We start from the raw sequence: 12,770 nt of genomic DNA, 5'->3' as shown, positions 1-12,770 counted from the left end.
TGTGTTCCCTATATATCCCACATTATTTACTATCCTGATCGCTCTCTTTTGTAGTATGAATAGTGGTTGTAAGTTGCTTTTATAAGTGTTACCCCAAACTTCCACACAGTAATTCAGATATGGTGATACAGGTGAAGAATTCAGGTGATAGAGCAAGCCAGCAACAGTACCTCTCTGACAAGTATTATTTTTGTATACCACACACCTGTTCTCTTCTGCTCAAGTCTCAGCGCTGTCAGTTGGGATAGCTGTTTGCCCAATTTTACCAAATTGCTTTCATGTTTGGTAATCCTCTCAGAAAGATGCTTGAGCTCCTGAAAGCCTCTTCTTGACCAGGTACCAACAAATTGCGGTGAGCCAGCAGCCAATCAGATTGCAGTGAGTCAACAGCCAATCAGATTGCAGTGAGTCAACAGCCAATAAGCGGCATGCACTTGAGGAACTGGATTTAGCATAAAACGCCATAGTAAAATTATTATATATATTTAATATATTAAACACAAATCAGTTCTAAAAAGGTGAATTTTGACAATAATTTAATTAGAATTTTTCTGCATTGAATATTTTTAATTGTAATACTTTAAGTACATTTTCCTGATACACTTCTTACACAACACAAATACAAAAATACGTTTGTGGATAGTGAAATATTTGCAGATCATGTTACATATTTGTGAATTGTCTTCTGTGGATTACAACTATTATCTACAAATCGGACAAAATTCTGTAAACAAACAGGAGGAAAGTTACAAATGTCATGTGGCCCATAAATCCGCAGAAAGCGATCTGCAAATGTGAAATAGATGCACAAATGTGTAGATATCATTTTACATGTAAACCTTAAAATACGTATTTACAGAGTAAGTTATGCGTATTTGCAAATCGCCCTGTATTTTTGTGGATGTGACTTTACACAACACAAATACAAAAATACATGTTTGTGGATAGTGAAATATTTGCATTTGTGAAATGTCTTCTGTGGGTTACAAATAATAAAGTCCAATAAAAACTTCCATATCCTTCTATTTAAATGGTTCATATTTTCTTACACTTTGTTTAGCTCTTTTTTTACTGTGTTAGCTGATGCATCTTGTTTTTTTTGCACTATCCCCTTTGCTGCTGTACACTGCAAATTTCCCCACTGTGGGACTAATAAAGGAATATCTTATCATATCTTATCTTATTTTGAAGGGTGATACAGGAAGTTGTCTTTTATTTTGCTGCAGCTTGATGGCAGCAGCATGAATCACGTCTGCACCGTCCCAGTTATCCTCAGGTATAAATAAGAGCAGCAGAGAGACAGGAGCAGCTTCAGACGGTCTGGAGTCTCAGGAAACAAACAGAGGTGAGTCACAGAGGCTTTTATTGTTTTAACAGTCTGCAGCTCTGTGATGCTCAGAGGAGAATAATCTCTTTAAAATGCAAGCTGTGATGATAGTTTTATGTATAAATAGAAAACAATAGAGTGCAATGCATTTTCCAGGTTGATCTTATGAAATGCCAACATTTCTAACTTAAATTCAGCTGTATATTAATGTAGATTTTATTAGTAAAATGTGGTCCCTTCAGTTGTTTTTCTCCATGCATGCAGACTGGCAAGGGGACAGCTGCTGTTTGTAATGCTTACTCATGGGTGTGACCTCCATTTTTGGATCAAAACAACTGGATTAGGGTAGATGACATCATGGTTGGTTTACTTTAATGCACTTTAGGCTATAGGCACACCCAGGCCAGCAGCAATACACTAACTGTATTAATATATATGAATATTATTGTTATTTGATCAGGAACTGTTGACACGAATAGAGCATTTTAAAAGATATTATAATATTCTAATAGTCTTTATACTTCAGAATAGGTATTAGCATTACGGACTGTTGTAAAAATGTAATATTTTGTGCATTTTCTGTAGACCTGACCCTAATTGCTCCATAACCACATGACAAGTGAATCCTCTGGGTGCAGAAATCCCAAAACACCTCAAATGAGGCCGAAATGAGGCCACATGTGATGGTGTCCCATTTGTTGTAAATGGAGAACCAAATGATCCAGATTAGATAATTCCTTTTTATTCTGGGATTGGGAGAGTCGTTTGAGTTTCTAAAAGAGAGAATGAGACAGAAACAGTGAAAACAAGCATCAGCTGCAGTCATCAGCTGATGTACAAATGTAACAACAGTACAACAGATAATTCAGACATGTCAGATCAAAAAGATAAGATAAACCTTTACTGAATTCATGTCACAGCAGCTCAGTAAGAGGTAAGTAAACAAGAACTATTTACATAGAATAAATGAAAATCACATTTAAAAAGCTATATACAATACAATATATACATTACAGTACAGCAGACTAAATATATGAATTGTGCAAAGAAATCCAGAAGTGCAACTCCATGATGTGTGAACTATATATCATATAAATATATACAGTAGGTATAAATATGAATAATAAATATAACATACATAATCATAATTATATATAAATATATATATTAAAGTGTAGTTGCAACTAACGATTATTAATCTGCAGAATTAATCTCACAATTAATCAATTGTTCGGTCTATAAAATGTCAGGAATTGGTGTAAAATGTCCATCATAGGTTCCCTGAGGCCAAGGGCACGTCTTCAAATTGCTTGTCTTGCTTGACCAAGCGTCCCAAATCCAAATATATTACATTTATCATCATAAAACAATCAAGAAAACAGGCAAGTATTCACATCTGGAACCAGAACAGAAGCTGGAGCCAGTGACGTTTTAATATTTTTATTTAAAAAATGCTAAATCGATCAAAAATCCTTGCCGATCAAATTTAATAAGTATATAGTGTTATATATAATATATGTGCAGTATGTGTAATATACACACACTATACAGTAATATTACAATGCTATGAAATATATACTGTATAGAAATGGAAGAAAATACCATGCAGAATATAATATCATATACAAATACCAATATAATAGTACATGTATTATATGGTGATATGTGTTCTATTATGCACTGTAGAATAAGATACTGTAGTTTCAGATATGGACTCAAAGAAAATACTCGAACCCAGCATCTGATGCAGACGTTTTGCTGTGTTTTACTTCATGAACTTTGTGGAAGGCCGTGCATTCTTTGCATTCTTCCAGTTATCAGGATCCCTGCAGCTGCTGTCCAGCAAATAATGTAGCTTGACCTCTGCATTGTAAATTATTTCTCCTTTCTTTGCTTCTTTTCCTTTTGTATTTGTTTAACTTTCTCTCTGCCTGTTTAACTGTCTCTGGCTCTGTCTCAGGTTTTATGCATTGCTCATTCTTTCCTCTCTCTGCACCTCAAGTCTTGACTCATTCTGTGTTTTTTTTTCTCGTTAAAATAAAAGGTCTCACTGGTCACATTCAGCCCATGTTTACAAACCTTCCAGTAACTGACTGGCATGCTGTAATTAAAGTGAGGGGCTTATTGTCACATGAATAATGACCTCATTGTGTAAACGGCTGCAGTTTGCTGCACTGTGCGTGTTAAACTCGTGAGCACATGAGCTCCTATAGAGAGGAGAAAGTGGGGCGTTTTTTTTTAGCCTCCAGGTGGGCGTCCAGTCCTTTTTTTTCTGTTTTTCACTGCAGATTAAACGCACAGACATTCAGAGAGGTTATACCATCAGTATATTGAGTTTATCTTCCTTATAATAGCTGCTACTATCTGAAAGTTGAGGAAAACCATTGTTCAAATACACAATTTTAAGGGATTTCAATTTCAAAATGTGTGCAAAGAACATGCAGAATTAAGCCATAAAAACATGGAGTCTTCATGTGTAAACATCTTAGAGCTTCAATGAACAGTTTGAAGCAGACCATACTGAATATACTGTATATGTGATACTGTCAGACAGTGGATAAGAGGTCAAATAACAAATGAATGTAAAAGTTATAAAAAAAAATAATAATAAATGGACAATTTTAAACCGAATATGATAGAAAAACAACACGCTGTGCATACTGTACTTTGCTTGTTTCCATAGGAACATGAGATGGTGGGCGAGCACAAACATCACTGAACAGGGGATGAATCTGAAAAACAAAGTTACATAAGATATATTTGGTTTTCAGGACATTTTATGTTTAACATTTATAAACATACAGATCAGATAGTAGACAAATTACTTTGACATCCCCCTTATCATGGATAGTATAATGACCCACCATAACTTACACTATATGTATGTATTATTACTATGTATATAGTCAAACATATGTGGACACTTATGTCCACATGTATTAAAGCTGCTATAATTGTTCATATATTAATAATGGAATAAATGACTGTGGGATCTGAAAATTGTCGCTCATGATGAACCCAAAGAGAATCATCACCTGACTGCAGGTCCTAAAGTAATGTTATTATGGTAAGGACGGCCTCAGAGCAAGGTGAACGGCGTTACCACAGTTTTGCACTCTGCGGTTAAAGCTACCGCAGTCTTGGAAAGGGAGGAGTGAGCTGAGGGGTACGCAGTTGGTTGCAATCTGCAACCACACCACTAGATGCCACCAAATCGTACATACTGTCCCTTTAAGCTCACTTTGTGCCCCCATTGACAAAGCGAGGTCCACAAAAAAATGGTTTCTTGAAAAGACCTTGACTGTCCTATTCAGAGCCCTGACCTCAACGTCATCCAACACCTTTGGGATGAACTGGAACGCCGACTGCGAGCCAGGCCAACATCAGTGGCCGACCTCTCAAATAATGCTCTTGTGGCTGAATGGGAACACATCCTCTGCAGCCAGGTTTCAAAATCTTGCGGAAAACCTGAAAGCAGAAGAGTTGAGGCTGTTATAGAAACAGATGGTTTTAGAATGAGATGTTTAACAATCACATATGGGTGTAATGTTTACGTGTCCACATACTTTTGGCCATAGAGTATAATACAAATATTATTCATTCACTTTCCTTATTCTGCTTTTCATGGCGCGCCAACTTCCCTTTGCACTTAAAAATAATGTCAGTACTTGGCTTGATGATGGCAGATAGATTGGTGCATTTAGAGCAGGGCTGTGTACTTAGAGGAAGAGGGAGGATTATGTCCGGCTGTAGAAATAATCAACAGAGCATACTGTCTGGGAAAAGCTGCAGAGAGAGGAGAAAAGTCCATCTGTCTGATGACTTTCTCTCTCTCTGTCTTTTTCTGTGTGTATGTGAGTGAATCTGAATAAAAACTCTCTGTTGAAGCGGTCATTGTTGAACATACAGGCAGCTGACCAAGCACACGTCAGAGTCTAAAACGGGTAAACAGAGAAAGGGCCTGCTGTTCTCTTTATATAATGCACAGTTGGTCAAAGTCACAGGAAAAACTGATCTGAGGTCAGTTCGGTCATAACGTCCTTGCTGATGGTGCTGATGGTGTTAGTTTAGGGAAATGATCCATTCAGCAGGCATGAGTTTGAATTATTTATCAGTATTGATCAGTGCTGTTATTTTTGTGTTTTGCTGTGTAAGGCTGGAAAGCTGCTGAGCAATGACCGTTATTTTCTACTGCGTAGGTCTCTGGTTTCTGTACAGCTCATGGTGCCCTCTAGAGGAGATGGAGACACGTTACAATAACATCACAACACAGTCAGGAGTTTAAACTGAACCTGTATGTTCATGTTTAATGTGTTTATTTTACAGTTTTTTCCTCATCATTGCCTGCTGGCCCCGTGAGAGTCAGAGAGGATGTTAATGATGATGATGATGATGAAGAAGAAGGGGTCCAAGACTCTGGGTGTGGTGGCTCTTCTTCTGGCCTCAGCCAACTGTATCCTTCCTCCATCAAAAGAAGATCTTACCCGTAAGTTTCCCACCGGCATCAGATCAATTTAAAGGGTCGATTCGGCCAAATTTATTATTTTTTTAATTTTATTTCTCAGTAAAAAGTGTTTTTAATGCTGTGAAAACCACAAATGAAATCCCATTTGCCTAGATTATATTGCGGTGGCAGCAGAAACCTCAGAAACAAATATCTTTATCTGAATGGCTAGATATCACAAAAGGAAAAATGTATTAATCAAAGAAAAAATAAGTTGTAATTTGGGTAAACTGGTCCTTTAAAACCAACTCAACCTTTTACAAATTACTTAAGCTTTTGTGAAATTAAAGAAAAATAACTTAAAGTGCTCTAAAGTGATTGTTATTCCCTTCATGTTTGTAAAACAAATGCTGAATGCTGGAATCTGTCACAGGAATCCACACCTGCAGTGAATATGTGATATGTTTGTGTGTGTTTTTTTACAGAGATCTCCCTCCAGGGGGAAAAGTATGTGGATAAACAGATTGAAACTGCCGTTAACGGAGTGAAGGAGATGAAGAGCGTGATGGAGAAATCTTCAGAGGCCCACCAGAAGTTTTTGGACGCCCTGGAGAAAACCAAGGAGCAGAAAGAGGTAGAAACATGCCTGATGATACTTTCTGTGTCAGATATGAGCGCTGTTGCCAGATTGAGACGGTGTTTATTTAGAACAGTAAAAGAAATAGGTTTATTTTGTCCCAATAGAGCTGATTTGATCCCTTGGAAACATGATGCAACGATAATAACTGCCAATGAGTTCTATGGATCACACCAAAATAGAGCTTGCCTCTTGAAATCTCTGTTTCCGTTTCACAACAGGAAGCGATGCGTGCAGCTCAGGAGATGGAGGAGAAACTGGAGCGTGAGGAGGAGGTCTGTAATGAGACCATGAAGGCTCTGTGGGAGGAGTGTAAGCCCTGCCTGAAGAACACCTGCGTTAAATACTACTCCCGAACATGCAGCAGTGGATCTGGACTGGTGGGACGCCAGGTCAGAACCATCACATGCACACATTCATGAACTCACTATAGATTATATATAAGGGGGTTTGATTATAATCCAGATATTAGCTGCTGGTCAATGCCATCGTTTATAAGGGATATAATGCAGTTTGATTGATTACATAATTGTTATGAGAATCAATCAATACTGAGGGATCTTTATAGGAACCCCTTAAACTAAAGTGACTGTAATGCAACTTTTGTGTGCACAAACATGTTGATTTTGAGTGGTATCTTTGGAGTCACATAAAAGTTTCAGTGTTTTCTCTTGACAAGCATAAAATAGCAAATACTTTGTAATTTCAGTGATTCAGTATAAATAGTGAAATTTAATGATATGCAGGGGAATCTGGTGTGTGAATTTTTTTTTTTAATGTGTTTATTCATATTTATTTATTTGTTTTTTATTCAAAATATATTTATTTTTATTTTTTATATTTGTAGTTTAATGTATTATTATTATTATTATTATTATTATTATTATTATTATTATTATTATTATTATTATTATTATTATTATTATTATTTCCCCCTCCTTTGAATACTTTGTTTTTCAATTTACAGTTACTACCTGTTATTATATGTACATATTACTTTATTTGTTATGGTTTAGTTTGTGGTAGTCATTTTTCTTAAGGAAACAATAAAAAGCACAAGTCAAAAAAATTACATGCATGGCACAAATACAAATACTCTTATCATCCCCTCTCTTCTTCACTCTCCTGATAAGCTAATAAAAAGTATAGATATTTCAGATTTTTTATTCTCCTTTTACCTGCAGCTGGAGGAGGTGCTGAACAGATCGTCTCCGTTCTCCATCTTTATCAACGGGGAGAAGATAGACGTCCTGGAGAAGGAAGGGCAGCGACAGAACAAAGAGCTCCAGAACCTGGAGGAGAGATACACAGAGATGGCTGATGGTGTGGACAGCATCTTCACAGACAGCATGAAGGTACTGTTTACCTGTTAGACCAACATTAACACTGGACACAGAGATACATATTTGCTTGTATAGATTCTATGAGTGATGGGTGTATTATTAAGGCTGTCCTCTAGCACTAATAACACAAAACTAGGTAGATATAATCAAATCACCTCATTCACTTTGCAATCTCTTTTTCAAGCAAGACTTGAGAATAGAGAAAAATGGACCAGTGTGTAGGATTTATGGGGATTTATTGGCAGAAATGGAATATAATATTCACTCACTGCAGAACAGAGAAGTTAACCGGCTGTGTCTCTGTGTTGTTGGTGTTTCCCAGGTGGCTGATCATGTCCACTTCAACCCTCCAGTCTTCTTTTTCCCCAATTTCCTGGGACCGATCATTCGCCACCGCAGAAGCATCCGCTCTCTCTTCAACGACCCGTTCCACAGCTTCCAGGACTTGTTCTCCCCCATGATGGGCATGGGCAGGAACTTCTTCAGCTCTATGGGCTCCATGACGGACATCGACTCAGACGCAGCTCCTAATGACGGTAAAGTTGTCACAGCAGCCACTTTGATATGTCACAGCAGGGTAAACACAGGTGTAATTGATCAAATGGATTATGGTCCTGTTGTATTTAGTGTGTCACAGTCATTCCAGTGAGCCAGCATGCACAATACCAGACCCCTGGCACACCTCAATGCAACAGGGCCATAATTGATGTTATTAATTACACCTGTGTTTACCCTGCAATTTCAAAACTTTGAAAAAACTGCACATTTCAGTCTAAAAGATCCTTTTTTTTTAGGTAAACATTTAAATTGTCTTATACTGGAAGTAGACAAAATGACTTAAACACTTCATGAAAAAAGACTTTAAAGTAACTAAGTCGCCATTGCAAAGATCAGTCATATCAGGTTAGCTATAAAAGACTCTTACATTTAGCACTGTGAGTTTTCAAAGCAATGTGAAACAACAAACAGAGGTTAAAAGAGGCTAAAACCACCTGTATGCAAACTGTAGATGTGAACTGTCTGCAGAATCTGTCCCATTAAAGTCAAAATGAAACAACAAACTCACAACATATGATATTGTACTGCAAGTCAAAATGTAATGATTGGGTATTTAATTATGTCAAAGTCCCCTTTTAAATGTAGTGTAAATGTTATTTTGTCTACATGTGTGCATATTCCCATCGCCCCACCATCATGTGACCATTTTGAAACCTCTTTACCAGAAAACTGACCCGCAGATCTTCTAGACATGTTACCAACCTCGTGTGGCCCTCGAAAACAGCCAGATTCAAGATTATTTTTTGATGAAAAGATAAGATAAGCTAATCCATTATTAGTCCCACAGCGGGGAAATTTGCAAGTATACAGTATATCTTTTGTTTGTTTAGTAAAGTTAAAAGCAGCCTTCTATCTGGCGAGGATAAGAGCGTGGTCGAGGGGGTTACATTGGCAAAACAGGGTTCCCGTAAGAATAAAAGGTTGGGAACCGCTGTCTAGACTTTTGTTCTCATGTTAAGAGAGTATTAATATCGTATATTGTTGCTCTGTCAGCTTCACTCATCTGCACCAGGCTGGGCTCCTCAATCGTACTGTATGTTCACATTTGTGGTCATGTGACCGGCAAGGAAATTACAATTTGAAAATTTGAGTTCAAGATTTGACACAGGTGGATTTGTGAGCAGTCCCTGGAGAGTCTTTCAGTTAGTTTCAAACCATATATATAAAATAAAGGTTGTTAGTTGAAAAAAAAAGTACAAACTGTATATTTGTGTCTGGTCCCAGACGGCAGCGTGAACGAGGACGTGGTCATCACCAAACCGTTTGGTAACGGCAGGATGACCTGCAGAGAGATTCGCCGCAACTCAGCCGGCTGCCTCAAGTTCCGCGACGAGTGTCAGAAATGCAAAGAGATCCAGAATGTTGGTAAGATAACTCTCTGATTAAATGTGTTATTCTTTCTTTTATGTTGTGACCAGTAACATCAGTCCAAAATGTAAACATGGATACAAGAAAGCTATGATGATGAGGCCGATACAGACTGTGTGTGTAAGATGTTTAAGCTTTCAAATAGAAACAAATAATGAGCAATGCGAAGGGAAAAATACATTAAATAAAAAAATTATATAAACAACATTCTTGTTAATTGAATGCATTATGTAAGAAGCCATAAAACAACTAATAATAATGGTTCAAAGGGTTAACTTGGTGCAGTGAGGTCCTCCTGCAGGAAATCAGAGTTGGAGACCTGAATGATAATGCAGATGTTTTTATTAGAGCAACACAATTAGGATTTATGATAATGTTGGAAGCAGGAAGGGCTTCAATTGAGTGAGATTTAATTTGTGTTGATGATGTTTTTGTTCCTCTGACAGCAAAAACGTTATTGAGACATTTGGGAAATACAAAGAGGCTCATATTGATTTCACATTCAGAGGGATCTGACTCTGCGTGCAGGGTCAGACGTGATATGATCTGGGATCAAAATGACAAACAATATAAAAAAATCATGCAATGAAACACATGTAATGTCCTCTTCTAATGAAAATAATCCCAGTGTAGTCAGTAAAGTGATTTTTCTAACCTTGCTGGAGCTCCGTGATGATGTTTCCCTCACAGACTGCTCCGGGAGGAAACCTCTGGAGGGCCCGTTGAAGGAGGAGCTGGAGGAGGCGCTGGCCATGGCCGAGCGCTTCACCCAGCAGTACAACAGCCTGATGACGAGGTTCCAGGAGCAGATGTTCAACACCTCCTCAATCCTGGACATGCTCAACCGAGACTTCGGCTGGGTGTCGTCTCTGGCGAACAACACCAACACCAAGGACGACGTCTTCCAGGTTCAGACGGTACGTTGACCTTTGGGCCAACATCAATACGTCATTATCACTTGTGACATCTTTTTTACTTCATAGTTAGTGTATTCAGTAATGGAGTTTTCCTAAATCAACAAAATATGAATTTCTAACAAGCTGGTAGAGGAAATGGATGAAGAAATATTCTTAATTTTTGAAGGGTCTTTAGTGAGGAATCAGAAAAATATGAGACCATGAAATCTACAAAAAAGAAGGTCAAAGCTCATGATGAACTTAAGACAAGCAACCTTAAACTTACGTACTTTTAGCTTGACGACCACATTGCAAGTTGGATTTTATACTATTAATATGTATTTATTTTTGTAGGTGTTTCAGCAATAATTCAATTCAAGTAAAGAAAATCCAAATGACCAAAATCGGAGCATTAAAAGCCACTATATCTGCATTATGCACAGTATATCAGTATATTGGAAATACACATGTGTTTTATACAGTGTAATAACAGATAAACTGAATTTCTCCCTGTATACTGTAGGTGAACAGCAGGGACACTGAGGAGGAGAAGAAGCACCCTGGAGAAACAAACGTGTCTGTGAAGCTCTTCGATTCTCCCCCCATGAACATCAGCATACCGGGCGACATCCCCTGGACCGACCCCAAGTTCTCTGAGGTGTTGGCCCAGGAGGCTCTGGACCGCTACAAGGAAACCAGCGTGTGAGTGTCGAGCACATTTAAAGGAATAGTTTGGGGATAAACGTTTATTTGCTTTCTTGCGTAGAGTTAGATGAGAACATTGATACCACTCTGGGAGGTAGAGGAATCACTAATCTCCTTCTCTTTGTTTTTCCAGTGTGGTCAAATAACGTCCCAACCTGCACTGTCTGCTGACAAGTGAATGTTCTGGATTCATCAAAACACACCTGAAACCTCGATGATAAACACCTGGGGGGAAAAACCCCTGAACCCACTGGTTCTGTTGTGAATCCTCTTTAAGTCCTGCTTTTGCAAACGACTCAGTTAAACCTCAGAGATTTATACTGTTACATTAGAGCTCTTTGTCCTGCTGTAAGAGAAGATATTCAGTAGATGTAGAGAACAGGCTTACTTATGTCTATAGTACCTTCAACGTCAAGGCCTTTTGTGAGCTGGGCTTTACAAAAAGGCAGCATAAAATGATTTTTCTGCTTGAGTTTCCGTTAAAAAACAAAATGTATATTGACTCTGAAGCTGTTTATTCTATGCATTCAGCATTTCTAACACATGAAGGTTAAACTAAGATTTGGTTTGTTGCAAAGATTTGTAGAAAACTAAAGTTTAGAGCAGCTGTTTCAGTGACTTTAAAGACCCAGCCGACCCTTCTACTGATCTCTATATGATCGCTGTTATCTGAGTTGGTTAAAGTGGTCGGTTTGCTGGAGTTAAACTCACTGATTGGACAGATTCAAGTTGGGAAATAGGAGTCGATTATGTTCAGGACTGCTTTGAGCCCCTCTGTACAACAGCCTAGCAATAAAGCAATACATAGAGATCTAATAAAACCTGCTCAAACCCATTCAGTGTCTTCGTTCTTTTGTGAGATCACTCATGCATTTCAGAGACATCAACACCTTTGTCAAAGAAAGCTCTTCTCATGCATGGAGCCAAAATACCAACACAGTCCCACGGCAGTTCATGGACTAATCACGAAATTGAATCTATTTGATTCGTGTGTATATAGACACGAATTTCCCTTTTTTTCGCGAAACTCGGCACTTTCAACAACGTGCGCCTAGTTACGGTTGCTAACGTAGGATTGGACAGTGGCCGTTCTAGGGCGGGGCTTAACGACGGGCCATCCGTAATTATATTATTTTATATCATAAATATATTAGATTTCTACTGGAGATATTAAAAGATTTCACTCAAACAAAACTAACTTTAAAAAAAAAATACAGTAAAAAGTATTTTAAAAATAAGATTTGCTGTATAAAAAACTTTGTTTTGGATTTGGAACAATTGTGTCTGGCCATTCCTCCTATGTCTATGTATTTCTGCACAAAATTTTATATCCATGGCTAAATATACAAAAATATAAGTTTAAGTTAGTTAAGAAAAAAATTAAAAGAAATAGTGTAAATATCTAAAAACTATCTAAATATATTAATTTGTTCTTGTTTATTATAAATAGCTACTGGACATATTAAAATATTCCACACAAGCAAAACTTATA

The 12,770-nt window shown here is 37.6% G+C and overlaps 2 protein-coding genes across 3 annotated transcripts in view; one reads left to right on the top strand and one right to left on the bottom strand.

Moving 5' to 3' along the window:
- scara3 (scavenger receptor class A, member 3) overlaps positions 1-344 on the bottom strand; it is a 29,772-nt gene extending 29,428 nt beyond the window's left edge. Inside the window, exon 1 of the mRNA XM_074615786.1 lies at positions 206-344. The gene's annotated coding sequence lies outside the window, so the exon portion shown is untranslated. The remainder of the gene's footprint in view (positions 1-205) is intronic.
- The window catches only part of clu (clusterin), a 169,555-nt gene extending 157,442 nt beyond the window's left edge, over positions 1-12,113 (top strand). The window contains exons 2-10 of one of the 2 annotated variants that reach the window (XM_074615788.1): positions 5,655-5,813; positions 6,257-6,405; positions 6,630-6,800; positions 7,593-7,763; positions 8,074-8,287; positions 9,534-9,674; positions 10,368-10,594; positions 11,097-11,275; positions 11,412-12,113. In XM_074615788.1, the coding sequence (XP_074471889.1) occupies positions 5,699-5,813; positions 6,257-6,405; positions 6,630-6,800; positions 7,593-7,763; positions 8,074-8,287; positions 9,534-9,674; positions 10,368-10,594; positions 11,097-11,275; positions 11,412-11,424 (1,380 nt within the window). In that variant the 5' untranslated portion in view covers positions 5,655-5,698 and the 3' untranslated portion in view covers positions 11,425-12,113. Of the gene's footprint in view, positions 1-5,650; positions 5,814-6,256; positions 6,406-6,629; positions 6,801-7,592; positions 7,764-8,073; positions 8,288-9,533; positions 9,675-10,367; positions 10,595-11,096; positions 11,276-11,411 lie in introns of those variants that run through there. The other variant, XM_074615789.1, reaches the window with a different exon arrangement.
- Positions 12,114-12,770: the final 657 nt, after the last annotated feature.

The sequence above is a fragment of the Sebastes fasciatus genome, chromosome 18, assembly GCF_043250625.1.
Source record: "Sebastes fasciatus isolate fSebFas1 chromosome 18, fSebFas1.pri, whole genome shotgun sequence".
In the NCBI taxonomy this organism is placed as follows: domain Eukaryota; kingdom Metazoa; phylum Chordata; class Actinopteri; order Perciformes; family Sebastidae; genus Sebastes; species Sebastes fasciatus.
Note: the sequence above shows the minus strand (reverse complement) of the source record. Positions and strands in the feature narration are given on the sequence as shown.